At 53.8% G+C, this 19,310-nt stretch overlaps 1 protein-coding gene across 1 annotated transcript; it reads left to right on the top strand.

Moving 5' to 3' along the window:
• Nucleotides 1-6,076: 6,076 nt before the first annotated feature.
• HRH2 (histamine receptor H2) lies at nucleotides 6,077-18,684 on the top strand. Its single transcript, XM_077786751.2, has 4 exons — nucleotides 6,077-6,285; nucleotides 11,425-12,951; nucleotides 15,985-16,149; nucleotides 17,878-18,684. Exons 2-3 carry the CDS (start codon nucleotides 11,816-11,818, stop codon nucleotides 16,001-16,003), a joined length of 1,155 nt encoding a protein of 384 aa, XP_077642877.1. The 5' UTR covers nucleotides 6,077-6,285; nucleotides 11,425-11,815; the 3' UTR covers nucleotides 16,004-16,149; nucleotides 17,878-18,684.
• The last annotated feature ends 626 nt before the right edge of the window (nucleotides 18,685-19,310 follow it).

Consider the following 19,310-nt stretch of genomic DNA (forward strand, 5'->3'; position numbering starts at 1 on the left):
AGATTTGTCACTCTGGGCAGGTACAACCATTCCCACATTGATGGTTCCTAGGAGCTCATGGTACAGGGGGTTGTGGAGATGGAAGATGTGGAAGCAGTGCAAGGACATGGGGGTGGCTGCTGCTAGCCATGCCTCTTGCCAGGCTCCAACTCCCCCATGACTTCAGGACTTTGTCCAACCTACACTTCCTTAGGAAATTCCTTCTAGTGCATGACTATCCTTATGATGAGTAAGTCTAAATTATTCTTAGATTTTGCACTCTAAACCCCTGGCTGCTACTTCTCTCAGGGGTGAAGAGCTCCTACTCACTCTTCCTGTGGTGAAACTGGAAATATGAGCAGGTTATGATACCTGCTCTGTCAAAATCCCATCAGCCTTTTCTCAGGGGACCTGTTCTGCACCCTCAGAGCTTTTTAGCCTCCATGAAGAGGATGGGCACTGTTGGCTTTGCTCACCTTGATAGATGCTCCAGGTCCTCGGGAGACAGGGGAGAAGGTTGGTGCCAGGTGGAATCTAGCTTGGGACTGTGAGAATTCCCACTTGTAGCAGAGGATATTCACCCAGTGGCTCAGGGCAGAGAGAAGAGGAGGCTCAGAGGTGACCTTGTTGCTCTCCACAGCTCCTGAAGGGAGGTTGCAGATAGGTGGGGTCGTTCTCTTCCACCTGCAGCACTGACAGAACAAGAGGACACAGCCTCAAGCTACGTTAGGGAAGGTTTAGGTTGGATACTAGGAAAAAAATTTTCACTGAAAGAATAATAAAATACTGGAATTGTCTTCCTAGGGAGGTGGTGGAATCACCATCTCTGGATGTGTTTAAAAAAAGACTGGATTTGGCACTTGGTGCTATAGTCTAGTTGTGGTGTTAGGGCATGGGTTGGACTTGATGATCTTAGAGGTCTCTTCCAACCTCATTATTCTGTGATTCTGTGATTCTGTGATTCTGTGATTCTGTGATTCTGTGATTCTGTGATCCTCTACTGCTTTAACCCAGTCCTACCTGACTTGCAGCTGCAGCACTGCTGCACCAGGGATCAGCATCCCACACAGAGCCCCAGTTCTGACAAGGTTACCAGCAGTGGGACACGAGATGGAGGTGGCACAGACAAACACGTTGCTGGTGCCCACCGGTGTCCAGCTCCCCATCTGGTGGTGGCAGCACCTCAGCACTGCTTCGGCTCCATGGTCCCTCTGCAGCCTCATCCTTGCAGGGCTTCCCCTGCCCGTCTGCCCATGCTGGCGGCTCAGGCAGGGCCACAGCCGTGCCCTGCACAGGGACAGCTGTGGCCAGGAGCCACCGGGCAGTGTCTGGGCAGTGCCAGGGCAGTGTCTGAGAGTACCAGGGCAGTGTCTGAGATTACCTGGGCAGTGTCTGGGCAGTGTCTGGGCAGTGTCTGGGCAGTGCCTGGGAGTGTCTGGGCAGTGCCAGGGCAGTGTCTGGGCAGTGTCCTGGGAGTACCTGGGCAGTGTCTGGGCAGTGTCTGGGCAGTGTCCTGGGAGTACCTGGGCAGTGTCTGGGCAGTGTCTGGGCAGTGTCTGGGCAGTACCTGGGCAGTGTCCTGGGAGTACCTGGGCAGTGTCTGGGCAGTACCTGGGCAGTGTCTGGGCAGTACCTGGGCAGTGTCTGGGCAGTGTCTGGGCAGTACCTGGGCAGTACCTGGGCAGTGTCTGGGCAGTGTCTGGGCAGTGCCAGGGCAGTACCTGGGCAGTATCTGGGCAGTGTCTGGGCAGGGTCTGGGCAGTACCTGGGCAGTGCCAGGGCAGTGTCTGGGCAGTGTCTGGGCAGTGTCTGGGCAGTGGCTGCAGCCAGGGCCGTGCCCAGAGCCCCGTGCCCCTTGCCAGCCCCACGGCGGGCCGGCTGCAGGAGAGTGCTTTGCAAATCCTCTCACTCCTGCCCCGTGCCCAGCAGCACAGCCTCCTGCCAGCTTTGCAGGGAAAGGCTTTGCAAGTACCTGGGGCTCCAGCAAGGAATCCTTCCCAGTGAAGTGGCCAGGAGACACCTTCCAGCCCTGAGGGCTCCTGAACCACCCAAACAGCCTCAGAACAGGCCCTTACACACACAGAGCAGATTGATCTCGCCCCAGGCTGGAACCAAACAGCTCATTCCCTCAGAAATTGGCTGATCCTCCTGACAGAGGGCCAGGAATGCTGGGAGGGGTCTGAGCAGGGGTAAAGTGTAGAGCATTCCATCGTCCCACCCTGCTCCTGGACCACAGCTCAGCCTCCTCCACACACAAAGAGCAACAGCTCTGCACAACCCCAAAAAACTAACCACAAGTTATTGCCCAGGCCACAGCCTCAGTAGTGCTTGGAGGAGGATTAAATATTTATCTAGAAAACAAGGATGTACACAATTGAATTCAGCAGAATTAGTGATGAGCCCACAAAGATCCACTCATGGGAGCCAGAGCCAGTTGCTCCCTTCCAAGGAAAGCCTCGTGCACCCAGGGGTGGGTCACACTCTGCCAAGGCTCCTGCTCCCCTCACAGCCTTGTGGTTTGGAGGGAATATCTGTCACCTCCTCCAGCTGATCCTTTTCTCTTTATAGTGCACCAGAGAGATTAAACCCCCCGTGTCCACAAATTATTCCTCCCTGGCATGGTTTAATCTAGGAACAGTTCTGTTTCTCCTCTGTGAGAAGAGGACCCTCCTTGACACACTGGAAAATGTGAGCCTTCAACTCCCTGAAGGAACTCTGTAGTAGTGTGGAGCCAGCAGCACTCTCTAGTACTCATTAGAGCTTGGAGAGCTCTGTATAACACAAACAGACCGACAACCTGGAAATAAACCTCTAACATCCTCTCTCTGCACACAGAGAAGCTTAATATATATGTCACAGACTGTGTCTATAGTCTGACACTATATCACAGCAGATGGGATCCTGCTAAGCATCCTTGGGATCAGCATTGCAGAAAACAAAACAGTGGGAAAGGCCCGAGCATCCTCTTCTTTTCCATTACACACATCTCCGTACAGGAAAGGTGCCTTTGGACAGAAATATTCCTGGAATAGGCAGGATTAATGGCATGTCAGAAATATGCAAACAAGCAGGATGTTGCACTGGAGCTCAGCCACCTCAGCAAGGGTCTCCCACCACCCTGAGGAGCTGCCCAGTCTGCAGGCAGGAGCAATTCCTTGCACAGCCCCAGATGTTTAACATGTCCTTTCCTTGTAATATTTATTTCCCACAAGTATGCTCTGGTTTACAGAGTCCCTGACAGGGAATATCAGAATTTTCTGTCATTATTTATCCTTTTGTCCAGGACAGGATTTAACTGGAAATTATTTGTTTAAAAATGAGAAAAGCTTATTAGCACACAGAGGAGGTATCTGTCCTTTATTTGTGTTGTGTGTATAATCTACTGGAAATCAAAGTATTCAGATGATTGAGTAAGTTACTGGCCTCTGCCTGCCAGCCAGGAAGTTCAGCAGCCTGTGGTGGAGTCAGGACCTTTCCATGGCTTTTTACTTTTGATTTTTCCAGAGAAAACAACTAAGCACAAGCCTATTTCCAGTCCACAATCTTCTACGAGATCCACACAGATATCTCTAAAACCCAGTGGGACACGTCACCAACTCCTCTCAGCCTGCACTGCCTAATCTGCATCCAGATGCTTTATTGTCTACATATTTTCTACCCCCCTTACCCCTCCTCCTTTGGCTTTTCCAAACTCAGCTCATGCTGGGGAGGGCAGCACAGAGCTGCACCTCTGAGCCCTTCTCAGAGCTGAGCTGCCTCATGTGATTTCCCAAGTTGGCTGCTACCTTCCAGGCGTATCTTCACCATCCGAGGCTTTTCAAGAGCTCTTGTCTTTGCCAAATCTCACATTCCTGGAGCTCCAAACTTTCCCTGACTTCTCTTGCACTTTCCCATCTCCCAGCATCGTAGCCTTTAATAACTGCTGCTTACCCACATGAACAGAGTGGCAGAGACCTCTTGCCATTTCCTGACTCCTTGCTCACTCCTTGGCTCTGCTCAGCCCGCTCAGGGAACGCTGCAGTTTCTGAGTGTCCCTGGCTGCTGCCTGCCCCGTGCAGCCTGGCAAGCCTGCTTGAGGTGGCCGTGTGGCAGCTCAGCCATCAGGTCTGATGAGTTTCCAGCGCCTCCTTCCTTTTCAGAGCGTGCCAACAATGATGTTTTCCAGCCACAGGCTCGGCAGGTATCACATCTGCCATTCCCAGGGTGCAGATGCCCAGAGCACAGCAGTCCATGCCGCCAGGAGTGCCCCCACAGGGCTCCTTGCAGCTCGAGATCCAGCTGCTTCCCCACACTCCCTGAACAGCCCATGCAGGCTGCACCCCTTCCAGCGAACTCACATTGAGGGTATGACCCCATAGAGCCCCTCGGAGGCTCCACAGTCACCCAGCCATCGCACGGGGTCAGGGTTTGGGGCTCTCCTGTGCTCAAGGGTTTGCAGAAGTGCTGGGTTTCCCTATGACCCAGATGTCCCTGCAAATCTGAAGCTGCTCAGCCACTGCACCCTAAAATGTGCCCTCAAATTTCTCCAGAGGCTTTGCAAAGACAGAACATGCTGAACTCAGAGCCTGCCCCATGGACAGCAGGGGCCTTTTATTGAGAGGGATTAGTGCAAGGGGGCTGGAGAGGGAATCCTGCCCAAATAACCAGAGCACTTTATCCATCCATGGCATTTCCCATCCTGAGACTTCCTGATGAAAGATCCCTCGTAGAGCAGAGCCAAGCGAGCAGCCCTGTAATAAATCAACACCCCAGAGACTTTGGCTGACGCAGACATTCCTGAGCAGATTTAAATCTTGTTTGTGAGGAGGGATCCCTCACAACATCCACACTCTGCACACCCCTGCCACTAGAGAAGCATCTGGCAGCCACAGCTCAGCTACCCCAGACACATCACAGGGCTGCTGATCAGCAGGAAAACTCTCTGGTTCCAGCAGATCACAAGCTTATTAAAGATAGATTTGTGCTTTGGTCTGCAGAGATAAACAGATCAAAGACATTCTGGTCTGTGTGCCAGTGCCGCCGGTATCCCCGTTTGGCAGAGGGAGGCTGGGATGTGCTCTCCATTCCCAGTGCAGGGCATTGGGGAGCTCAGCCCAGCGGGGAGAGCAGCAGGGAGTGTGCCCAGGGCCACATCCAGACTGGAATAAGCCCATTCTTGGCTATTTGCATGGGGAACTTGGAGCAGCTGGTGGGGACTGAAGCACCTCCCTCACAGGACTCCCTGCGCTGCTCCCTGGCCCTGCGGAGCCAAGGGGTGGCCAAGCTTCGCTGGAGTTCTGCTGCCAGCCCGGGATCTGCTCTGCTCAGGAGGGACAGCTAAAAGGGGAAACAGGTCCTCGCACAGCTGGCCCAGCAGCTGATATTTGCATAATGCTTTGAGACCCACAGATAAAAGATTTGAGAGACACGAAAGGCTGTCACTGCCTGTTTGTCATTTCGTGTGGTTTCTCCCTGCTATTGCATGCAAAGCAGACAACTTTCAGGAGAGGTGAGTGCAGCTTGAGGGAAAGATGGAACAGTGGAGGCTTTTCCTGCCACGTCCCCTTGCACAAGGAGCACATCTGCACCCCAGAGCTGGCTGGGCCCCAGCTCCCTCCACCCATTTTACAGCCACCTCACCTTCATCCTTATCTATCACCATCCTCCCTGGCTCACCTCTCATATCCCAGTCCAGCCTCAGCTGTGCTTGCTCTCAGGGGACTCACATGAATTGCAAAGCCAAAAATTGGGAATGAGTGACAACATCAGGGCTCCCGACAGCAGGCAAGCGTGTGCCTGCAGAAGAGAGCCGGGAGGGAAGGGAAGGAGCCATTGCACATGGCAAACCAGCAGCAAGGGCACTGAAACTTCAGGTGAGCGAGGAAGGTGATGGTATCACTCAAGAAAGCAGGAGCAGGAGGCAGCGGGCATCCCACCCCCCTCTCTGTGCCAGGCACGGCTCGGCGGAGCCCGGCACGCCGTGCGCTCGGAGCTGGGCTCACTTTCAGCATTTCAAATTTGCCGGATGATAACCTCGGTGTCTGAGTTCACAGCTCCGATCCCACCCACTTGAGGTCTGACTGACTCATGTTGCAGTCACCGCTGCCTGGGTATTGGTAGGAGAGCAGGGAGGGAGGCTGGTTCGAGAGGAGGGAGCGAGGGAGGAGAGGAGAGAGGAGAGGAGAGAGGAGAGGGAGCGAGGCAGCCGCCGCTCGCAGCTCCTGCCTGCACAAGTGAGCCGCTCGCACCGGGGCAAAGTTGGAGTCAGTGCAGCCACTGAAGTCTTCCACAAGCTCAGGGGCTGTGAGAAAGCAGCACCTTTCCCAGGTAATGTTTTTATCTTACTTCTTGCTGAGTTGTTTCGCTGCTAAAATACTTTTTAAGTGAGGTTCAGAAGGGTTGGTGGGTCCCTGCTGAGCGGGATCCTGCAAGGGGCCAGCTGGGTCAGAGCAAGTGTCACTCGTCAGATGCTGGTGCCATCAGCATCCTGTGGTGGCCGAGTGGAGGGCAGTTTGGGGACTTTTTTGGCTGTTGCTGGTGGGGACAGCTGGATCCGACAACATCGGGGAAGGACACGGTGCAGTGTGCCCAGGGCAGAGGCAGAGCCCTGCACATCTGCGCTGTGCAGCCTCTCTGCCCAAGCAGCCTCCCCACGGGGGCTGCTGCTGACTTCTTGCACTGACCTGCCCGAGCCTTTTCCCTGAGCACTCCAGCCCTTCCATCCAGCCCTGCACACCCTGGCAGCTGGCGGGATCTGCTGCTGCCCCATCCCAGGGCATGCTCAGATCTGTGGGGCAGGACACCCCCAGGCTGGGCTGTAGCGCAGGAGGGGTGGGCAGTCCCCAGGGGCACCCAGTGCTCACTGTCCCTGTCCAGAATTGGCTTCAGCAGGAGGCTGAATCCCACAAACTCAGGCAGCTCCAAGCACACCCATGAGCCCTACTGCTCTGTTTTCAGTTTCACCTTTCCTGGACACTGTCTGATGAGCAAACTTTCGAAATGCTGACTGCTCTGTGCATTTCCACATTCCTCTTCACATTTCCTGATTTCAGGGGTCCTGAACAGCTTCTTACCCACAGAGCCCCTTTCCTCCTGGGGAAGCACTGCTGGTGGCAGTAATGGGAACTTTGTCCTGCCTCCCCCAGCCCCTCTGCTCATGCCAAAGGGAATAATTGATGCTTTGTATCAGAAATCACGCTGGGATAGGGCTGAGAGAGCACCAAGCTCTGGAGAAGCCCAAAGAACAGGGACAGAAGCATCTGGTGATGCAGGCAGGCAGGACACCAGTGTCCCCTCGCATTTGTCCTCTCCCACATTGCCTTCAAATCCTACCTGTGACAAAGTTGTCCCATTCTGAATCAGGCTTATGAGCCTGGCAGGGGATCAAGAAGCCCATTCCCATCTTGGGAGTTTTGCAATTCCCACCATCAAACCTCAGGCATCCTGTCTCAGATCAGAATAAACCCCCAAACTCCTTCCCATCTCTTGATGGGAAATACCTCTCCCAGCATGCCCAGATGTTTAATTCCAGGAAGGAGTTGAATATAATTTTAGAAAAAGCCATGATGTCCTGCTGCGAGCTCCGCATGGCCAGGGAATGCACTTTGCTCTCAAATGCAAAGCACTTTTTCTGCCTGCTCTTTTCTCAGAATGAAGCTATCATGGGAGGCAAAGGAACATTTCAGGTCTGAAAGGGCACTGCCCTAGGATAGAGCTCAAAGGCTTCATGTGGTGCTTCTCCTGAGCCCCCAACCACCTCTGTCCTTTCCAGAAGTGGGAAATACTTCCCAAAGACAGGCTGCCACATTCAGGCACTTCCTGAGTGCTCCTCTCCGCTCAAGTGTCTGCCCATGGTTCCGAAGCACCCAAGCTTTTAACAGGTTCAAAACAAACCTGTTATGCCAGAAGTAGAAGCACAGGAAGGGAGAGCAGCCAATGCATTCCCTGCCAGAGCCAGAGCCGCGTCCCATTAATCTTACTGCAAAAGTGCACCAAGCGCTGGAATTAATTATGTCGGAGGAAAGGATGCTGAGAGATGGAGAGGGGGAATAAAAAGGTAAAATGCAACAGAAATTTCTCATGAATAAATCACAGCCCCCTCCCCAGAGGAGATAAATGCCATTTTAAAGGAGAACACAACATGGACCGCAACAGAGCATAAAATATCTGTTCAGGCAAAAGAAAGCAGAAATTACTGTGAGAATTGTAAAGAGGATAAATGGAGAGACGGTAGGATATTACAGCAGAAGGATCATTAATGCACCAGAGAAGGCTATTAACAGAGTTCCTTAAAGATCAGCCTAGAGGTAAATTTTATTTAATGGTTTTCATTAGTGATCTTGGCTCAGAAAATTAGGGTTTCTTTAAGAGAAATGTACTGGTGAGAAACTTGGGAGATGTTCCACACTGGACAAGGGACTAAGTACTAGAGGATGTGAAGATTAATAGAAACACACTGGGCTGGCACAAGCTCACATGCTTAGGGTCTAAAAGCAAAAATTGCTACTCTAAGCAGCTGAAAACTCCATAGGAAAAATATCTGACTTTTAGGAAACCCCAGGATGAGTGCAACAAGTGCAGCCTGACAAGCCTTCACAGCAGAGATAGAGTCAATCAGAACACCAGTACCACCAAAAAGGCATGAGAAAAATGACCCAGAAGCAACACCCTGCTCTGGTTCCTTCAATGTCAGGAGGGTGATTTTGAACCACAAACAGGTCCAGGCTGTGATAATGAGGATAATCAGGTAAATGTAAAAGCTGCCTGGTGAGACAGGACTGGAAAGGTATCATTTATTCCGGCTGTTGCTGGAAAGACTGCAATGGGAAACATCAAGGAGGAAATCAACTCACTCTGCCAAAACACAACAGGAGCAGAGGACACAGGTATTGAAGGTGGCCACGAGTGACCTGGACACAAAGCCAGGAGCACATGTGGAGTCACAGCGAGCCAATGCTCCAGGAGAGAGCTCTGAGCTGGATGCATCATCCCAGGCTCTGTGTCCTGATGGCAGCGAGCTGACAGCCCCCCAGCCATAGCAGGCCCCCAGTCTGCTTTTCCTGCAGAGCCATGTCCAGAGGCTGTGCTCTCCTGGGGGAGTGTTTCCATGAGATAGTTTGGCTGAAGGATACGGGAAAGTCTCCTGCTCCTCCACCACAGTTAGGGCTGCAGCATCACACATCCGAGCTGCCAGCAGGCAGGTCCTGCCTCACTCCATGGAGAAACATCCCAAGGGTTTGCAGGCAGCTGAGCCCTGCAGCCCACATTGAGCCACAGAGTTCCCAGCACTACCTGAGCTCCTCTGCAGGGATGGGGACACCTCTGTCCCCTTGCAAGTGGCCATTCCTTGCCCTGACCTAATCTGAAAAAGCATTAAGAAGCACAACTCCTTCTGCAGGGCAAGGCTGCAGCAGGAGCTGCCCTGGCACCGTGGCAGAAGCCAAATGAGCTGGTGTGCCCAGAGCTGGGTGCCACCAGTAGAGCCCCGGGCGAGGCCCAGCAGAGCCCACAAGAGCTGTGAGAGCCAGATGCAGGAGCAGGTTGTTGGTGTGTGGTGAAGCAGCCACGTAGGAGGCTGCCATCCACCCACAGCATTTTCTAAGTGTGCTACTCCCCCTATAATTTAATCTGCCATTTCCACATGTTGGGAGCAATGAAAACACGTCCCTTTCACTTGGAAATTCCCTTCTGTGGGAACAACCTGTTCTCCTCGCTGCCGTCAGTGGGCAGGCAGCGCTCAGCTTGTTCCACACTCCTTTTGTGAGTGAACAAAGAGCTTTCCATGGCAAGAGCCTGTGCTGCAGCTGGAGGTGAGGAACTGCTCCACAAGCTGCTGAAAGCGTTGCATCCCTCTCCCAACAGCCTCAGTCCCAGCACCCAAATTCAGAGGGCTTCCTGTCTGGCAATGAGTTTGCTCTGCTCAGCAAAAGGCTTCCCATGGGCTGGTTTGTGGCTTGTTGTTTGCTTTCCATGCCTTTAGAAGCAGCAGGGCTGTGGGAATCGCCTCTAATCTCAGTGGTCCAGTCCCAGTCTCTCCCCTGTATGGCTCCTGGCAATCAGTGGTTGTTTTCTCATGCAGTCTCCTTGGTATACTCCCTCCTGTGGCCCCCATGCCTTTAGACTTCAATCAGAGACATAAATCATCTGAAGAATATTTCCACCTGCACCACAATGTTATCTTGTTGTTGCAGGGGGAGTTTAAAATCTCACCTTTGTCCTCTGACAAGGCTGGATCTTTTCCTTTCCTGGAGTTTCTTCTGATTGCTCCATCTCTGCCGCCTGTTGCGCCTGCAGAGAATCAGCTCTGCCTTCCTGCACAGCCCTGGGCACCACCAGGGGAGCCTTCACTGCTGCTCCATGGGGTGCAGGGAGCCTGCAGAGCTGGGTCCTGCCCCACCGTGGGCACCAGGGCAGCTCTCCCACACCAGCACATGGAGGAGGATGGGGAGACCCCTCAAATCATCTGGTGGCAGACCACAGTTTGGACACAAGAGATCCATGAGTTTCAGCGAGTCAGTCCAGCTCCTCAGCCCATTCCCAGCTCTCTTTCTTGATCCTGCACTACCTCAATTACCTTTTAGGCATCTTCCCAACATGGATATTGCTTCCAATCCAGGAGCCAAGGTTCCTTTGAATCTAGCAGTGGCAGGGTGTTGGAGATCACCATAACCAGCAGCTCACTGTAAGTTAGAGTGGTTTGCTCTGTTGTTTCTTCCCTTGCAAAATGTGGCATTTTCTTATTTGTATCCAGACAGAAAACAGCCAGAAAAAGTCAGTCTGCAAGGGACATTCTTCTTCCCTCCCAGGACCCAGAGCAGAGTGGGATTTCCCATACAGGCTACAAGAGCTGCTGTGATTTTTGATGGCAGGGACCAACCCTAGGCACTGGGCTGCTGCAAAGCACAGGCACAAAGGCAAAGTTGAATGAGATTGGCAGCCACAGCCAAGATTCAGAAATTACGTAGTTGTGACTAATTTTGCTGAATTGCATAAGAACTGCTATCTCAGGAAAATTGTTTCCTCATGTCCTCCTTGTTCTCACTTTTATTGTAAGCCTATAGGAACATGACAATTTTAAAATCCCTGCCCTTCTCTCAACATCCCTCCATTACATGGGCTGGGAGAGCCCCGCTGGCAGGTACACGGGTGCCTGGCTGCCAAAGCACTTTCCAGTTTGGGTTTAAGTGGGCTGGAGCAGGCAGGGAGGTACAGACACCCTGCTTCTGGAGGGGTTTGAGGGGAATCTCAGAGGGTCTTTGCCCACTGCAGCTCTGACTTGATGCTTTTATAGAATCACAGAATGGTTTGGAAGGGATCTTACAGATTTCATTCCACTCCTCTGTCAAGGGCAGGGACACCTTCTACTAGACCAGGTTGTTCAGAGTCTTATCCAGCCTAGTCTTGAACATTTCCACAAATTCTCTATGCAGTCTGTGCCAGGGCCTCACCAGACACTTTCTTTTGCAGGTTGTCCTTGAGAGGTGTCAAAGCTCTGTCCTTGCTGGAGCACTGCTTACCACTGTCACCAACCAAACATGCAGAGGGCATGAGAGCCCAGAGGAACTGACCCAATGGTCACTCAGAGGAGAAGAGAAGGCATGAAAGGAAAAGAAGCAGCTGAGATCCACCAGCAGCTGCCACAGGGCATCGCCTCCAGCACTGAGCTCCCAGAGGGGCCAACAGGCACAAAAGAGTGGCAGTGTCACATCTTTCCTAGACCATGTCATTCCCAGCACACAAGGCTGAACCTGTAAAGTGACTCTGCAATGTTCTCCAAGGTCACTGTAGAACTAGGGTCATTTTGGGAAGGGCCCTAGGCCTGCCTGCTCCAGGCTCACTCCAAGCAGCTCTGGAGCTGATGAGAGCAGGACTGCTCCATCCTTGCAGTGACACCATGGATCCATGTTACAACCACACAAGCTCTCAAAAAAGCAACCACACAAGCTCTCAGGTGTTCCCCCTGCAGGTGCTGGTCGGGTTCTGCCTCTTCACCCTCATCGTGGTCACTCTCTGTGGTAACATCATCGTCTGCCTGGCCGTCACCCTGGACCGCCGGCTCCGGAGCTTGACAAACTGCATCATTGTCTCCTTGGCCATCACGGATCTGCTGCTGGGGCTTCTGGTGCTGCCCTTCTCTGCTTTATATGAGCTCACCAAGGAGTGGCCCTTTGGCAGCGTTTTGTGCAACATCTACACCAGCCTGGACGTCATGCTGTGCACGGCCTCCATCCTCAACCTCCTCATGATCAGCCTGGACCGCTACTTTGCTGTCACCACCCCGCTCCGCTACCGCCAGGTGGTCACTCCCTCGCGGGTGGCCGTGGGCTTGGCTGTAATTTGGACCGTTTCACTGATGGTCTCCTTCCTACCCATCCACCTGGGCTGGAACACCAACGGGACAGCAGTGCAGAACACAGGCCCCACCTGCAGCAAGGAGTGCACGCTGGCAGTGAACCTTGTGTACGGGTTAGTGGACGGCTTGCTCACCTTCTACATCCCTCTGGGCATCATGTGCATCACCTACTACCGGATACTCAAGATCGCGAGGGAGCAAGCCAAGAGGATAAACCACACGTGGGGCAACGCGCCCACGCCACCCATGGTGAAAGAGCACAAAGCCACCGTGACGCTGGCAGTGGTGCTGGGAGCGTTCGTCGTGTGCTGGCTCCCCTATTTCACCATGTTCACGTACAGGGGGGTGTGGGGGGACAGCGGGGTCAAAGGCACACCCATGTCCATTGTCCTCTGGCTGGGCTATGCCAACTCAGCCCTGAACCCCATCCTCTACGGGACACTCAACAGGGATTTCCGAGTGGCATACCAGCACTTGTTGCACTGCTGGAGGACGAGACACCCCAGGAACTCCCACCTGCCTCCCCTCCAGAAGGCCCAGCCCAGGGGCAGGCAGGGCCAGGGCAGGCAGGAGGGTAAACCCTTGAAACTGGAGGTGAGGAATGAGAAGGGGACGCTGCTCACTGATGGAGCCCTCAAGAGGTAAGAGCTTTCCCACACTCAGGACTTTGATGGTCTGTCCCCAGAGAGGAAGGCAGACATGGGGACCCCAATCGTCCATGGACTTTTAAGCAACAAACTGATGCCTGAGCAGGAGATCATTGCCCAGGCAACTCCTAAATTCAACCACTCAGAAATTCCTCATCACTTATAAGAACCCAGCTTGCATCCCCTCCATGCTGGCAGCACAACTCCAGGTACTCCAGCTTCCCACGTGGCTGGAACTCCCCTGGAATTGCCACCCTTCACAGGGAGCACAAAATGTCCCCTGGATTTGCTGGGCAATGGGGACGGCTGCCATCAGAATTTGCTGTACAGAATGGGGTGAAGCTCTTAGCTGGGGCTGCTCCCCAAAATCAGCCGTGTCCCAGGAACCAACAGCAAATTCTGGGCACAGAGCAGAGTTTCAGGGGCCAGGAAAGGAGACAAAAGGGAAGATGAGAATTAATCCTGAGGTACAGTCAGAGCACCTGCAGCCAGGCTGAGAGTCCCTGCAGGAGCCAAGGTCTGGGTTCCCAGTTCCCTGCAGAGAAGCTCGGCCACTTCACTTCCCATCCGAGCCACACACCCTCAGCATTTCAGATTTTCAGTTTGCACCAGCAGTGAATTCAGCCAACAGCAAGTTCCATTCCCATCTCTGGAAAGGGGCAGGAGTAGCCCAAATTAGTTTGGCAGATGTTTTTAGAAATACAAATGCCCATGTAAAGTTAGAGCAAAAAATTCTCTCAGCATCATCCCAAGCATGTTATGAGGGTCAGCCCCAGCAAAGGGTATGGTGAGGGAGCAGGATGGGAGCAAAGTGGGCAAGTTCTGTGCCAGGCTGTCTCCCCAGCCCCCTCCCTGGGCACCCACATCCCCACAGGGCTGTGCCACCCTCTCACTGCCTCACTCCAAGGTGTTCACCCAGCCAAGCACAAGGAGAACGGAGAGGCAGGCTGTCAATCTGCTGCTCCTGAGATAATCTAACCTCTAAGCCGTGCCTGATAAGCAGCCTAGAAACTTTCCCTCCATAGATAAGGAGTCCTTTGATTCCCTGTTCCCAGCGTGCCAGCAAAGAAGCCGCGCTCGCTCGGGCGCTCTCGCAGCACGTGCCCTTGATCCTGTCCCAGAAAGAGTCTTAAGCCACCAAAAGGAGAACTCAGGGAGGTGAACCAAAGTTCAGAGCCGCCCAAAAGGCTGATCCAGCATCGGCCTCCCCTGGGCACCAACGTGACCATACCCAAGGGAGGGGTGCAGGAAAAGAGACACAGAGGGATGGATTAACCTGAACGAATACAAGAATGCAGGTCCCGGGGCTGCCTTTTTCCAAGGAATTAATGAGGAGCCCAAAGTTACAGCATTTGGCAAATTGTAGGTTGTATATAAAAACATACGGAAATCATGTCTAAGGTGGTGGGGGTGTTTCTGCAAATATACAGAGACAAAGAAAGATATCCTGTTTGCTCACACAGAAGTGCAGCCCCTGGGCAAACCAGGAGCTCTTGCACTGAGGCTCTGCAGCTGAACCAGGAGAGCTGGCAGTGAGGAACTGGCTGTCGGGATGTCCCTGCACAGCCAAGAGAGAAGGGAATGTAAATGTCAGTGTCTTCTCAAAATGCTGCCTTACCACAGAGGGACAATAATGGCTTGGAGGGAGATAAAAGAGGAAGAAAAATGGGTTTCTGTTCCTCAGACAGAGGGCAAGGTCACTGATTTCCTGGCTTTTACCCTCCCAGCTTTTCCGGGTAGAAAAGATTCTTGCCCTGGCTCCCCAGAGGGAACACTCAAGCAAGGGGATGTTTCCTGACCTTTCTAAATCCAGTGAGCTCCACCCCATCCCACACAGTATCACCACTGTGGTTTCTGCTCACAATCAGATAAGAGTTGCTTGAGCACCTATTTTTATTTTCTCCCCCTCTCTTTGTAGCCTTCCCACCTCACAGCAGTGGTGCACCAATGATCTTATATGGCCCCTTCCAGCCCTTTTTTTCCATAGTCAGATACACAAAGATCTGCTATTAGCAGATGATTGGGATCAACTAATGCAACACAAGACAGGTGAGCACAGGATTTACCTGCTCTCCAAAAACCTGGCAGCCAGTTTCACCCCAGCTTTCCTCTGGCCTCTTCCTCTCTGCAGAGTCTTCAGAGTCATGTGCCCTGAAAATGTTAACAGGAAAAGAGCAACATAAATCATTCCAAAAACTCATAACCCCCCAGATAGGAGCACCCAGAGCTCAGAAGAGCTCTGCTCAGAGAAGCTCTGTGGGATCATTCAAGGGAAAACAGAATTTTGAACCGTTGCCCTTAATAACAATGTTCTTTTTGGTTATGAGGCACAGGGAAAAGACTAACAAACAAGAGTGGAAATACTGGAGAACTGCTGCCAGTCTCAAGAGTCACTCAGAGTCTCAGTCAGGAGCAGGACAGGGAATCAAAAGCCACGGGACCTCCACAGCAGCTGGAGGCTGGAGGGCATTTCCAAGAGTGAGGACCAGGTAGGGCTGAGAGTACAGGACCAAGCAGAGATGCAGGGGGAAGACAGCTGCTCCTATTTCCACACCAGGCATTAGAGAGGAAGGCAAATCACACAAAACCAGTAAGGAAAACCAAAGGACCTCAGGAACCTGTTTCAGTGCAGTGGGAGGGGGCTCTGGTGCTTGGCTTTAGGCTCTGAGACCAGACCCTGATGTTTACAGAGATTAAAATCCTATGAGGGGGAGCATTCAGCCCTAACAGGGATGTACTGGGGAAGAAAACGCTGGAGCTGAATGAGTGGCTGTGGATCACATTCTTGCATCCCATCTGTGCTTGCAGCAGCATGGGACAGCACCATGGCCACAATATATGGGCAGAGGAGAAGTCAGCTCCCACTGGAAAGGTTCCCTGTCCTTGTCACAACATCCTGCCCCAGCTGCCAGCCTCGGGCAGACACTACCTGGTGCTTCACAGAGCAAAGCCAGGCTCAACCAGGCTGGCATTGACAGACTGGACTGCTCTTTTTCCCTGTCTTTATGTGCTATTTAACCTTTCCAGCACAGGAGCTTTTCTGTGAGTCTCAGCCAGCCCACTGCCTAGGACCCACATCTCCCAGCCTTCAACTCCTGGCTGCCCTCTTCCAAAATCCTGTCTGTGAGGTTGAAAGGACAGCACTCAGCTTTCCTCAGTGCAAAACTCAACAGCAGAGGCGAGAGCTGCAGGGTGAGTACAAGGCCAGGGTCGCTGTGTGAAGATGAGGGGAGAGGCAGCTCTCCCTGCCGTGGCATCCACTGCATTTTTCCCGATGGTACCTGGTGCAAAGGGTGATACCATCAGAGATTCAGCCTCACTCCTTTATCCATCACTGGTTGCTCTCCAAGTCCCAAGCCTGGGGGAGGTGCACAGAGCTGGGCCCCCGCTCTGCAGCTGCCCTGGAGTTTTGGGATTATAGAATCAGCCTGAGATTCTCTGGAACATGCTGCATCCTGCCTGCTCCTCATGCACTGCAGAGGCAGCTGCATTCAGACCATGAATTTCCAGCACACTTCATTTTCATGCAAACCTACATCCACATAAATTGCCAGCAGCTTTGGCGGAGATGCTGGCAGGGCTCCCGAGGTGAAGAGCTGATGCTGCACCAAGAATTGCTGCTCTCTCCAAGTGGTGCTGGGCTGGAGGCCATGACTGCCATGCATGGGGATGCCTCTCAGCTCCAGAGAGCCACGTTGTGCAGCCCTTCTCAGGAAGAGCCAGGCAAGGTCACCTTGACCTCCACAAGCTCTCCCCTCCAATGCTGCATGCTGATAACCTGGGCTCTCCATATTGACTGTTCCTTGGGGTGAAATGCAGTCACCCACGTGCTGGAAGCTGGGCACACTTTGTCCTTGCTGCACCCTGAGCCAAGGTCACAGCAGTAACAGGAGCTGGTGCTGTCTGTCCACACACACAGCTGGGAGAGAGCTGGGGTACAGAGAGCCCCTGCCCTGGGGTGCAGCATAAATCTGCACTCCTCAGAGGCTGGAAATGCCATTGCCCATCAGCAGAAGAAGCAGAGGATGGGAGCTGCAGGTGCTGTTCTTTGTGGGGGGCATCACTGCTGCCCTGCAGGAGGAGCAGAGTGAACCCTCCAGTCTGGAAACCACAAAGCACAAAGTGAAGGTCCCCAGGGCAGGCACAGTGCTCACCCCCCAGCAGTGCAGACACTACAGCAGAGTCACCTCTGCTGCTGTCACTGCCCAGCAGCAGGGGCAGAGGGGACACCAATTCCAGCTCTTCTGCTTCGTGCATATGTTCTAAGACACATGTAGTTTCTGTGAGGTAAAGGCAAAATGCCAGCCATCCCCTGAGAGGCTGCTGATCTAATCAGCAGAATGAAGCAGAGGTCTGGGGGGGAGGTTTGCACGAGATCTGAGGTCCTGGTGTGACCACAGATTTCCTCTCTGCACCATAGGGGTGGGGACAGGAAATTTACGTGGGGACATGTCCTCATACAGGACCGCCCAACCAGAGAGTTCCTGACCAAAAAATTCCCTGAGCCACAGCAGGGAGAGGAGCCATGGCAGAAGCAGCACCTGGGAGCAGAGCACTGCCAGCTCCAGGACATCAACTTTTGTCAGGCTATGGCTCTGACAACTCAGCCCTGCTGCTGCTGGCTGGCCCAAGGGACAGGAAGAACAGGCAGAGAAAGCCACAAAGCAAAGTGATACTGCTCAGAGGGGCATTGGCTGATAGATCTTGGGGTGATGCAAGCCTGCTCAGCTCTGCTCAAATGCCAGCACTTAGCATTTAGTGGAGGATGCCAAGAGCATCCTCACAGCATCCCAGCACGGTTCCTCCCAGGCACAGCAGGTGCTGAATGCAGCACCTCTTACATTGGGGAACAGGAGAGGGGGGAAATGGGCCCATCTGCACCTTGTAAAGTCACTGATCACCCTCTGTGTTCCCCTGCAGGATCCCTGCTCGGGCACCTCCAAACACTGCTGGACAGGCCTCTGCCCACCCAGGTTTCTTCCCAAGAGGATGGTGTGTTAGAAGAGCCCTCAGAGGAGCTGCAGAAGAACATCTCCCCATCCTGTCTGGGCAGTGACACTTTCAGTATCAAGTGTTTCCCCACAGCAGCAGGAAGAGATGCCTGAGCAGCTGGGTCAGGAAGCAGTGCATGCCCTCGGCAGGGCAGGGCTGGATGGGAGTGCCCTCTCCAGACCCACGGCAGTGGGTCAGGCTGCAAGGGCACAGGGTGGAGGGGGAAAGGGGCTGCTGTTGAGGTCTTGGTGCCAGGAAGACCAGCCTAGGATGGAGAAAGACAACACAGGCACCACCTTCCCTGGTGTCCTAGGGATGTACCCACCCCCCAGAGGGGACAAGGCCCTGGTAGGTGGGGGTGACATGACAGGGGGGCTCAGCGTGGTGGATGTTGGCAGCCACGAGTGCTGGATGTCTGTGCACAGGACATCCCAGTCCCTCAGCATCCATGCTGGGGCAAGGCTGCTTCCCATCCCTGGGGCTGTCCTTACACCACCCCCCTGTCCCAGCCCTACTGCAAGGCAAAGAGAAGCCCTGGAGCCGCTGGGCCATGGGGAGACACTGAGCAGCCAGGGGAGACACATGGGGAGACACTGAGCAGCCAGGGTTTGCCCCAGGCTCTGCCCTCCCCAGCTGCTCAACACTAAGGCTCCCAAAAGAGGATGTTTCTGCCCCAAGCCTGTGCAGAGATCATCAATGGTATAAAAAAATCCATTTAAGACAGAAGGAAAATGAGATGATTGATTTCTGTGGGTGTGCTTTGTCCTCGGAAGAGCCTCCCTGCCCTGCTCCATCCTGCTGTCCCATCCCCATCCCTCTGCTGGGACAGAACCTGGACACACAGCACAAACACCCAAAACACAGGCACAGCTACCCTGGGCAAGGCTGGCACCCCCCAGAGCACATTTTCCCCTGTGGGACCAACCGGATGATCCCTCCCTGGCCCCTGAGCTGATGGAGCAGGGGACACTTTGCCATCCCCCGGGCGCGGAGCGGAGGGGCGGCACCGCTGGCTCGGAGCTCCCCCTGCTTGCTGCGGGCACGGACCGGCCCCGAGCTCCGGCCACGCCGTGGGTGCCACCCACTGTCACCAGCCAGGGCGGGGCTGGGCTCCCCGACCCGGCACAGCGCACCCCAGCCACTCCCGAGCTTCCTCGACACCCCCCGAGCCACCACAGCGCTGGGTGCCAGCGTCTGCCGCCGGGAGCTCCGTGGGTTTCACCCTTCCACGGTGGTTACACTTCATCAGAGGTTACAGAGAGCAACCGGCTCCCAAAGAGCGAGGAGAGCTGAGGGAGGGCAGTGCTTTAGCCCCAGCCAAATCCCACCAAAACATCAGCGAGCAAGGAAACATCCCCAGC

Source organism: Lonchura striata, chromosome 13 (assembly GCF_050655825.1).
Source record: "Lonchura striata isolate lonStrDom1 chromosome 13, ASM5065582v1, whole genome shotgun sequence".
Taxonomy (NCBI): Eukaryota; Metazoa; Chordata; class Aves; order Passeriformes; family Estrildidae; genus Lonchura; species Lonchura striata.

Bases quoted from the DNA above. Each gene is read 5' to 3' on its own strand.
- HRH2 (XM_077786751.2), top strand. From the start codon at position 11,816: ATGAGAGCAGGACTGCTCCATCCTTGCAGTGACACCATGGATCCATGT.